The sequence below is a fragment of the Aptenodytes forsteri genome, unplaced genomic scaffold (genome assembly GCF_000699145.1).
Source record: "Aptenodytes forsteri isolate BGI_AS27 unplaced genomic scaffold, ASM69914v1 Scaffold118, whole genome shotgun sequence".
NCBI lineage: Eukaryota > Metazoa > Chordata > Aves > Sphenisciformes > Spheniscidae > Aptenodytes > Aptenodytes forsteri.
In genome coordinates, this window is record NW_008795859.1 from 3401254 (window position 1) to 3412476 (window position 11223).

The window sequence follows — 11223 nt, forward strand, 5'->3', positions numbered from 1 at the left end:
AGACAAAGCCTTACTGCAACATGCAGATGGGTACTAAAAATAAGAGCTCTCGCAACGTATTCTTCTGCAAAGACAAAAAAGAAAAAAAGCTTGCACTGGGACCAATATCCCGGTATTTTATTTGTTTTCACCTGTACAACAGCAGTTAGCACCAGTACATCATTAAAGCCGCAAGCGGGTGAGCCCAAGGGTAGTTATCTTTGATCTACCGTTAGCTTTGCCAAATGCCGCTGGGTCTTATTCGTGTGAGTTGACGGGTCAAGTGTCCTATAGCGCCTTGTCTGCGACGGTGCCTCTGCCCTGTTCCCGCTTCAGTCGCCGCTTGCTGAGGCCGTAGGTTGTGAGCCGCTGTTTGCAGGCGGATAATTTTGGATTCAAGGCCAGAGGGAAATTACCACTGCAGTTTTAGCATCACCCTCAGCGAGGACTAATGCCACAGAAAGAATCCAGCAGTACTGGCCACAAGAAGGGACTTGGCTAGTCCCATCCTGCCTGTGAGACACGCTTTGGGCATCTAGGCAAGCTCAGCCTATGGACCAAGTTCTGGGTAGCTGCTACCCTCCCCCTTGGTGCCCTGGGCTGTATCACAACCGTTTCCATGATAAAACAGCCTAAGCCCAGCTGCAGGAGTCGGGACGTGGCCAGTCGGGAATGCACCAGCACAGGAACTGCTGGTGTCAGTTTTAGCTCGTCCTGCCTAGTTAGAGGGATGGAGGTGTAAGAGAAAAAGTATTGTTTACCCCACTAGAAGGTCACAGGGCTGTCCTAGACAATTGCGATGGTTTCCAGTTCACAGCAGTATCCATGCCATACACAGTGCAACAAGTCCTCTGGTCCAAGAGAGACCCTCCACGCTCTGTTTCATCCTTGCCAGGGGGACCAGTACCAGCCCTTTTGGCTTTCCTAAGGGCTATCCTGGTTCCTGCTTGGAAGCAGGGAAGGCAGGTGTGGTAGACAACTACTGATCTGTAGTTAGCCAAGACTATCCTTGGGCTTTGGGCTTCCTTTCCACTAAATAGTGACCCCAGCCCACCCGCCCCCTAATTAACATCCAGCCCCAGATCCTCCAAGACCTCATTTCAGAAATCTGCAATAGTTTCATCAAATCTTACTGAGGCCATTGTTACTTTCATGATTGCACATAGCTTCCTCCATCTCAAAAGCACAAGTATCTTGAGTTAATGCTCAAGGAGAAGGTCAAGCTTCTGCCTGCTCCCTTCCCATGTGCAGGCAGCATGGGCAGAGCGATGCGATGGCCTCCAGCACCATCAGCGCACGGGCAGAAGAGCTGACCCTGGACGGCTGAGAAGGCAGCAGGGACAACTGTCTGTCAGGAGCTGAGTGACAGGTCAGATGTACCACCGAGTTTTTTGGCAAGGCTCATCTCACGCAGTCACCTAAAGCAAGGAGAGGCTGAGTAAAAGGGCTCTGGACTGGAATCACTGGAGCGCAAGGTCATGGCACAGAATTGGGACTGTAAAAGTCACCACTGTACTCTCCAACACATGCAAAGGCAGGAGCAACCCCTGGCACGCTCCAGGCACCCTGGGAAGCCTTTAAGAGAGACATCACTGAAGTGACAGCACCCAGAATTGATTTGCGGTGTGGTCCAGTCACATCAAGTGGCAATAAAAGGCAAATGGGGCTTGCTGTCCTGAAGCCACTTACGCCGAGATGAACAGTAGCTTTTAAAAAGATCACTAAATCCCATCAGTGCTATGTATACAAACCTCATTTATTTTAAAGGCTTCTATTAAAGTGCCTTTTATTCCTAGCAACAGGCAGCTTTATATTGCAAAATAACTTCTCGGATCAGCCAGCGAAGGTCTTCATTCCCACCGGCCCACAGGGAAAGAGAGGCTGTGGCAAATGCCGGCCCCCTGGGGACAAGAGTTCTTGAACACTGTGTTTCAGATGTCTGGATGAGGTCTCCTGTGCTCCGGCGCGGGAGTGCTGGTGCCGCAGTACTGTCCCATGGCTTTGCCGTGGTGTGCAGGGTCTCCGCTGAGTTGCCCAGGACGACTTCACCTTCCAGAGACCTCTGGGGACCCAAAGCGGGTCTCGCCCCCAGCACGGACGTGTCCCAGTGGGAAGTGTGCCAGGGGCAGCGGCTCAGGCTTCGGCATCCTGGCTCAGCGTGCCAGCGTCGTGTAGGAGCGGTGTTGTCTCGGAGGAGGGGGGCGGTTTGCTCTGCGTGGTGGGATGGCATGGGCTCTTCTCGGCAGTGGTTCTCTGAAGAGAAGACAGCGGTTAGAGCCGCACACTCGGCGGTGGCACTATGGTCAGACCTTACAGTGCACAGGCGTCACTACATCCCCACTTGGGACACACATGCCCCAAACCTCTTGGACTTTCACATGGCCAAGAACCCTTTTCTGAAGGCTTCTTAAATTGAAGATTTTTGCATCTCCTCCCATAACAAAATGAAGTTATTTCCATTCCTGCCCACTGACACTTGTAACACCCCCCAACGCCCAGCCTGAAGAGCTGTGTCACCAAGTGGAGGAGCTACGGGACAAAGTCAGCATGCTGCACAGCATCAGAGAAGATGAAAGGGAGACGGACAGGTTCTTCTTCGGGACACAATAGCTTGAAGACCCCCAGACCCCAGCTGCAGCAGAGACACAGACAGCAACCATCCCTAGTATAATGGTAAGTACAACCTCTGGGGAAGGTGAAGGATAGAAGCTGGTGCCTTCTGGCACCAAGAGGAAGGCTCCTGCTCCACCTAAAGGCTTACAACTACGAAATAGGTTCACCACCCTCAAAGTTGAAGAGGAGCCAGATATGCTTTCAAGCAGATCATGTGGGCCCCCTGACCCTAAATCATGCAAGACCCCCAGGAGGAAGCAGCAAGTGACAGTAGCGGGTCACTCCCTGCTGCTGGGGACAGAGGCACCCATCTGCCCACCTGACCGGTCATCTAGAGACATTTGCTGCTTGCTGGGGACCTGGATCCAGGGTGTTGTGGAGGGACTGCGAGGCTTATCCAACCCTTTGACTATTACCCACTGCTTCTTCTGTGTGGGCACCAATGATACCACCAGGGCCACCTGGAAATTATCAAAAGTGACTACAGAGCTCAGGTGGGGGGAGATAATCAGGGCAAAAAAGCTGCTTGATATTCAAGGATCACCTCCTCCAAGCTCAAGAGTAGTCCATCCCAACAAGCATCCCAAGTCAGGCAAAAATGCCAGCAGGCCTATGTGGATGAACAATGAGCTTCTGGCCAAACTCAAACGCAAAAAGGAAGCATACAGAAGGTGGAAGCAGGGACAGGTAACCTGGCAGGAATACAGAGGCACTCTCCCAGCATGCAGGGATGAAGTTAGGAAAGCCAAAGCCCAGCTGGAACTGAATCTGGCCAGGGATGTCAGAGACAACAAGAACGGCTTCTATAAGTACACAGGTGACAAAAGGAAGACTAGGGGACATGTGGGCCTGTTGCTGAACGAGGCAGGGGACCCCAGAGACCAGGGGAAAGTCTGGAGCAAGGAAGACGTACCCTTGGTGGAAAAGGACGTACATAAATCCACAGACCCTGATGGGATGCACTCACAAGTGCTGAGGGAGCTGGCCAATACAACTGCAAGGCTGCTCCCCATAATCTTTGAACAATCCTGGAAACTGGAAGAGGTGCCCAAAGACTGGAGGAAAGCAAGCATCACTCCTATCTTGAAGTTCAAGAAGGAAGACCCGGGGAACTACAGGCCAGTCAGCCTCCCTTCAATCCTTGGGAAGGTGCTGGAGCAGCTAATCCTAGGAACCGTTTCCAGGCGCATGAAGGACAAGTCATCAGGAGTAGTCAGCCTGGCTTCACCAAGGGGAAATCATGCTTGACCAACCTGATAAGCTTCTATGGTGAAATGAATGGCTTGGTAGATGAGCGGAAAGCGGTGGATATCGTCTGCCTGGACTTCAGTAAGGCTTTCAACACTGTCTCCCGTAAGATCCTTGCAGAGAAGTATGGGCTGGATGAGCAGTGAGGTGGATTGAAAACTGATGGAACAACCAGGCCCAGAGGGTCAGGAGAAGTGGCATGAAGTCTAGTTGGAGGCCAGTAACTAGCAGTGTACACCAGGGGTCAATACTGGGTCCAATCCTGTTTAACACCTTTATTAATGATCTACAAGTTTGCTGATGACACAAAACTGGGAGAAGTGGCTGATACACCAGCGGGCCATGCTGCCCTCCAGAGCGATCTCAACAGGCTGATGAAATGGGCTGGCAGGAACCTTATGAGGTTCAACAAGAGGATGTGCAAAGTCTTACACCTGGGGAAGAACAACCCCATGCACCCGTACACGCTAAGGGTCACCCAACTCTTAAGCAGCTTGGCAGAAAAGGACCTGAGGGTCTCGGTGGACACCAAGTTGAACATGAGCAAGCAGTGTGCCCATGTAGCAAAGGCAGCTAACAGCATCCTGGGCTGCATCAGAAGTGTTGCCAGCAGGTCAAGGGAGGTGATCCTTCCCTTCTACTCATCACTGGTGAGGCCACACCTGGAGTACTGTGTCCAATTCTGGGCTTCCCAGGACAAGAGAGATGGAGCTACTGGAAAGAGTCCAGCAGAGGGCCACTAAAATAGTTAAGGGACTGGAGCATCTCATATGTTTAGCCTGGAGAAGGTTCAGGGGGACCTTACCAATGTATACAAGTACCTGAAGGGAGGGTGTAAATACAGAGCCAGGCTCTTCTCAGTGGTGTCCAGGGGACAGGACAAGAGCCAACAGGCACAACACAGGAGGTTCCATCTGAACATTAGGAAACACTTTTTTTTTTTTACTGTGAAAACTGTAAGAACTGGAACAGGTTGCCCAGAGAGGTTGGGGAATCCCCATCCTTGGAGATATTGAGACATCTGGACATGGTCCTGGGCAACTGGCTCTAGGTGACCCTGCTTGAGCACGGGGGATGGACTAGATGACCTCCAGAGGTCCCTTCCAACCTGAACGATTCAGTGATTTTGTGATCCTGTAATACAAACCCAGGTATTTTATACATCAAATTCCCTCCTGAAAGCCTTTCCGTCAAGGCTCCCTGCATGCAGGAGGGGAGTGACACCCACCAGTTGACTACCTCTGTTACCCCCCATGAGTGTTTACCCATTTAAAAAACTTACCTCTGGATCTCAAACACTTGGGGGGAGGGGGGGGAGGTGAGAAAAGTGTTTCCTCACACCAATCTTACTTTTCACCCTGATCCCTGTGGTATTATTAGGGCTGCAGATCAGGTACACCAGGAGAAACAATAAGAGCATGTGCTTGCAGCCTGGTTACATGTGAGTATTAAGCCATCTAAATTGCCCTGAATAAAGCCATGAGACAACATCATCATCATATCAAAGCTTGCCAAGAGGGCATGTCTGGTGGATGTGAACAGTAAATATTTCCATTCGATTGGTTTTAAGCAAAGCTTAATCAAATCAGGATGAGAGAAAAGTGTGTTACCTTGACTGGGTACCCACCTACAGTCTGGCTTCCCGCAACACCGTCCCCTTAACCGGAGGCAGCCTGGTTGGCCTTATTACTGTCTGAGCTCTTTTTATTGCTACTCCAAAATAAAGAGCATTTTTCCTAGAAGACAATCAGGCTAGTTTATGGTGCACTTGGACACAAATTCCACGAGGGTTCCAATTTTAGGAGGAGATTTTAAATCACTGTTTAACTAGAATCTAGTTATTAATAAGGATTTCAAAATTTAGGTTAAACTAAGCCCTAGTTAAGATTTTGGTCAGTGTCAAGCCAGTTTTAAAATGGTCTGTTTGCCTTTTAAATGAGTCGCCACACAGGCTTTAGGCCACATTAGCAGGAGAGCTACAATGCTGCATCTGGGTATGTTTTACACCTGTACAGATTTACACATTTTGTAGGACTGCAGGTCCAACAGATGCATTTCAAACTGGCTCCGCTATACACGAGACTAAGATTTAAGTGTTTCACAGCACCTCATCTGGACTGGGTTTAAAGCACCCTGCTCCCTCCAGAAGCCAAAGGCACACAAGATACTCCAGGAAGGAGTTGGGTTCAGGGAGACCTTCACACTGGCAGACACATGAAGGTGTGGACAATGCCCCTGCTCAGTGTCCCCCTCTGACATCACCTGTGACTTCAAGAGGGAGGACTGTGCACGATTAAGCAATCATTGCTAGATCAGCAACACTTCAATCAAATGAGGAACACACCTTGGCTGCAAATTGCTGTCTTCCAGTTTGCAAGCTTTTACCTATTCATTAGGCAGAGGCTTTCATGTGTTGTTGCACAGCTTCCTTAGAGATTTATAAGGTCATTGAGGCTTTTTAATCACTTTCCAGGTAGCGAGGTGCTTCCTGCAGGTGATTTTTAGTTCTAGCACTTCCTGACACTTTTGGCTGAGCACCCAAGTACAGCTGGCTTACGCCTGGGTTTGGGATATTTCACAAGCAGATATTCAGTTGACTTGAGTAAATTTAAAATCCAGCTTTTCTTCCTGACCCTTTCTGGCATGGCTAAGGCTCTTTGATACCAGGTATTAAGACTTGCACAAAGCAGGGTGAGGAAATGCCAGCCCGGGGCTGCGTAAGGTCTTAGAAATAGCTGCCCAGCAAATACAGACTTTTTCAGATATGCTGCTGCTATGCAGCAGAGTGAAGTCTGTTTGCCAGCGACCACTTGCATTTGCTGAAGCAGAGAGGTTCAGCACACAAAGCCTGACCGTCTCGGGAGCACAGCAAGGGTTTAACACTGAGCCCTCAGCCCTAGCATCGCTCCCACCCTGCAGGGAAGTGCATGGAGGAACAAGGGGATTTGGGATCATGTGTTTAAGTCAATTAAGCAGTTGTAGGCTTGGTTAAAATCCAATTACGTGATACTCTGAGAACCCTGGCACTATTTGAAGTGGGTCTGCATTAGCGTTTCAGTAAGGGCAGTTACAGGAAGTTGAGCAAAAGCAGCCCCTCGCGCGTGCTCTCCCCTTAGCCCATTCTCATCCTAAGCATTGCCTTTTCATCCCCACAAGTAGCCTCTTCACTTCTGTAGCTTCAGAGCCAGCTCAAGCCATTGGACTGCAGTGCAAAACTAAGTAAGTTTGTTTTGATATAGGTTAGGGTAGAGAGCTGGATCTCTACTTCAAGGGCTAAAGCTTTTAGAGAGCTTAGTGTTATCAGATGAATGTTTTAGAGCCGGAGCCACAGATCTCCATCAAGTGTTTTAGCTGTTTTATATTCTGTCCTTACAGCTCAGATCAGACTCCTGTGCCAGCCAGGCACTCTCACTGCCAGCCCCATCGTCGGCCAACTTCTACCCAGCTGCCAGCTCCCTGCAGGCTTCAAAGGTCTTCGCTTCTCAGTAAGCCCAGATCCATAAAGACCCTGAGGGTTCAACTTCCAGAGCTATCTGGAGTAGTTTGCAGGGAAACAAGCGAGTTTCAGGGCAAGACAGCATCCAGTCTGGGTTGAGAAGCAGCCACGGTGTCTGTGCCCCTTCTGCAAGAACACAGCGACTGCATTTCATTTGTGAACAAGCTGCGCTCAAGTAGCTACATCCCCTCAAGAAGGCTCTGTTCAGATTAGAAAACTGTTGGGGCCCTGCAGAGATGCACAGATTTGTGCAACGGCACAGACCTGCTGCTTTCCATGGAGGCTGAGTTGATAAGCTAGGCTTGCTCTTTCATTAGCGGGATGAGCTGAGAAATGCCTCCTCCTACAGGAACCCACTTCCATCACTGTTGTGCACTGAGATGGCCAGAAATGCTTTTATGTTATCTATTTGCAGCCCAATTTCTAGATGGCCAAGGAAGTCCTGCTGCTATGTGGTGGCACCTGGCACCATCAGGACATGGTTCGTGGCATCAGCCAATGTTTCCTCAGGAGTGTTAGATTGTCAGCCCAATCTACATCATCTGATTAAGTCTGATTTGACTAACAGCATTTCCCACTAGACATCTGCAAGTTCTTACCTGACTCATTACCATGAGTACAGCTGCTGAGATAATGAGCAGGACACTCAGTCCAAGGAAGATATACTGCAGGTAGTCCAGCAGGGATGGGATCAGCACCAGGTTGGTGTAAAACTCCTTTAGGACTGAGCCTTCAATGGAACCGCTCTGCTCAAAAAAAAGCAAAGTTATCAGTAGCATTTCCCTCTCACCCAGGGCTGAGAGACCAGCTGCACAACTCCTCTCCCACCACCTCCCAGCACAGATTAGGGAATTTATGCAAGATTCAGTCAGGCTAGAAGCTTTTACTAAATAGTTGGAGTCAGCTGGACATGCACATAGCTGGAGACTGCTGGCCCACATTAGCATGGGGATGCTAGCAGCTCTGTTCTGGGCCCTATTTAACCCCAATTCTAGGACAGAGCCAGAGGTTTATGAAGTATAGTGCAGGATTTGTTCAGCTCAGAGGGATTAACGACATAGCCAAGTATTGCAAAGCCTTCTGTTGGTGCTTAATTAGTCTGTCTGGCTTAAAGCTTTATTCAAAGTGGAGTTTCCCCAGCCCTGGGTGATGGCAAAGCATTTTACACCTTCCCAGAGGAGAGGCTCTGCAGAATCAGGTTGAGGAAGGCAGCTCACCTCTGCAAACCACAGCAGCGGCAGGACCACTGGCTTGATCTTCCCTGTTTGACTGGTGGGGGAGGAAGAGAAAAAAAAATAAGAAATACACACTTAGATTTCTGGTTGATCAGGCTACAGCCAGTGTCAAAATTCTTCCTAAAGGGACAGGTCTGACAGACTGATAGTGGCCAGGAAATCTGTGTAAGAAGGTAGCAATTTCTGCTGCTTCAGTGAGCTGCTCCCCCCTTGAGGAACCAGGTCCAACTTGGGCCTTTCATGCAAGAGCAGAGCTTACGCTTCCATTCGTGCTTAACTGCCTGACAACAGCAGCAAGTGCCATCCCAAATCTGGGCTCCAGGGACATGAACTCAGTGAACTGGAATGCTAAACTCCATGCAGCTCCCAAGACATCTCAGTCACCTGCATGGTACCAGAGGGTGGTGCAGCCAAGCTCACAGCATTGGGGCTGTCTGCTGGTGTATGCACTAGAGCCAGCCAAAGCAGCAAGTGCACGCTCCCATCCTTGTGGGTATTTAACACCTGGCACCACACAACCGTTAGAGCCCTTCTGTTTGCTTTCCTAGAGCTGAAGGTGTCTTTTTGGACACAGGCTTCAACTGTTAACCCTGTAGTCAGAGTGTGTTTTGCCTCTGTGTTGGATTAACACCTTCTGAGGAGCAGCACAGTGCAGAGGAACCGCTCCTGTGCCTCACCAGGAGACGCAGTCCATTTATCAGCTGTCCGGTCAGGTGCAGGAATGCTGCAGGAGCCAAGCAGACAGCCAGCCACACACTGCACCGCTAAAGGATGGCAGTTTGAGGTCACTGGAATAGCTGACATTTCACCACATAAGCCAGCTGGCTTCTGCAACAGTGACAACTGGTAACATTAAAGCTACTTCAGCTTTGGGAAGAGTAAAGTCTGCAGTGACCCCAGCATCAGCAGCACTCCCTGCTTGAGAAAGGGAGATGGCCATTTCTAAAAGGTGACTACTTACATTATACCAGACACCTGCTTTATGTACAGGTTCAGCTGGAGCTTGATGGAGCAATTCATGGGGATGCCCGTCATCTGCATAGGAAGAGGTGAACCAGTTCAGACAAATGTTGGTTGTACTGACGGAGAGCTTTGCAGAAGAGCAGCCCTTTGCCTTCCATCATAGCTGCTCTGGGTGCTACCTTCCAGAGCGATGGACTGGATCATCCAGAGATCCACTGCAGTCACCACACATAAGACCAGGAGCATGGCTGGGGTTTCCACCGAAGCACAAGCATCGGTCAACCAGGCACTGGTCCTCAGGCTCTGGGGATGACTGCTCATGGAGGGACAGCACTGTCCCCACGGCAATTTGCAGTCTGTCCCCTTCACTTGAATGCTCACCAGCCAGCAAGTGTTGCACACAGTAGCATCCAGAAGGGAGCACCTCCCTTGGGGTGGTCTGAAGCACAAAGCTAACCTGAACAGACGTGGCTGCTGCAGAAGGCGGCAGCACGCATTCAGCAGGCAGACAGCATGAACCAGAGGGGTGTTGTGTGACCCAGGGCTTGTGGGACTGAACCTAGACAAGTTCAAATTACCGAGTAGCATATGTAACCTGCGACTCCCTAGGCAGGATGTTTTAATAGCAACTTCAGTGTTTTCTGAAGCCTGATGAGCTTCTTCCGTTGTTCATCCTACCAGCAGCAGGAGGGAAATGCATCAATGCAAAAGATTCATGCACACAAAAGACAAAACATTTCTCGTAACTAGGAACCAACAGCCACTGTCCAGCAACACCCTAAGACCATGAAAACACCACACTTCAAAGTTGGTCTTGTTGACACCCATTAAGGCATTGGTTTCTCATGACGCTGCAGTTTTGCAACACATTGAGGGCAGAGAGTTTTTGTTGGATTGCCCCTGTTCGTACTGAGCAGACTGCAGCTAGATAAGAATATAGTTAATTGTACTGTTATCAGTAGATGTTTGATACCGTAATAAACTTGACTTCCTCAACTGTGTTAAGAAAAGCAGAGGGAACCCAATGCCTAGAGAAGAAGCACGGCTTACCTTACCTCACCTCCAGGTTTCCTTGCTTGAGGAAACACCACGAAACATTTGAAAGGCCTGACCACATGCAACACGGGCCGTGGGTGGAAGATCCCAAAGTCCCCTCCCCATCAGCAGCTGGGACAACGATGGCTCAGGACACCCCAGCTCATCACCACTGGAGTGGTGACTTCACCCTTATGCTATAGATATGCACAAAGCATAACGCCGCGACAGGCCAGTGCAGAAGCAGCCAGATAAGCAAGTTGAGAGAGTAGAAGCAGCCAGCCCAAAAGTTATGGCAACAGCTTCAGCTACAGCGCAGTCTTCAGACTTTGCCAGTCATGGCAGTACATGTTTGCAGATTTGGGGCATAACTGGGCTCCTGCTAGATACACCTCCTGGTGTTATAGACCTGAGTCAGTGGAAAGAACTTGACTGTGCTTATCGAAACAGTTACGGTTATAATTAGTTCTGCAATTCTCTAGAAGCCAGGCTAATTATTCAATTAGTTTATGGCTTTGACATTATCTGCACATGTCCTTGCCAGTCTTTGCACTATGGAACCTGCTCAAATCAGTGCCACGAGAGCAGAGTGAGGCCACCACGCAGCCGGTGGCAGGCTTCCCCACCCAGCCCCCCAGCCCAGGCTGGACCCCC

The 11223-nt window shown here is 49.8% G+C and overlaps 1 protein-coding gene across 1 annotated transcript in view; it reads right to left on the bottom strand.

Annotated features, from left to right (window-relative positions):
- Positions 1-1710: 1710 nt before the first annotated feature.
- The window catches only part of SCARB1 (scavenger receptor class B member 1), a 17637-nt gene continuing 8124 nt past the window's right edge, over positions 1711-11223 (bottom strand). The window contains exons 9-12 of the mRNA XM_009283987.1: positions 9533-9606; positions 8554-8605; positions 7936-8082; positions 1711-2232 (exon numbers count right to left, since the gene is read on the bottom strand). Coding sequence (XP_009282262.1) covers positions 2113-2232; positions 7936-8082; positions 8554-8605; positions 9533-9606 — 393 coding nt within the window. The 3' untranslated portion in view covers positions 1711-2112. The remainder of the gene's footprint in view (positions 2233-7935; positions 8083-8553; positions 8606-9532; positions 9607-11223) is intronic.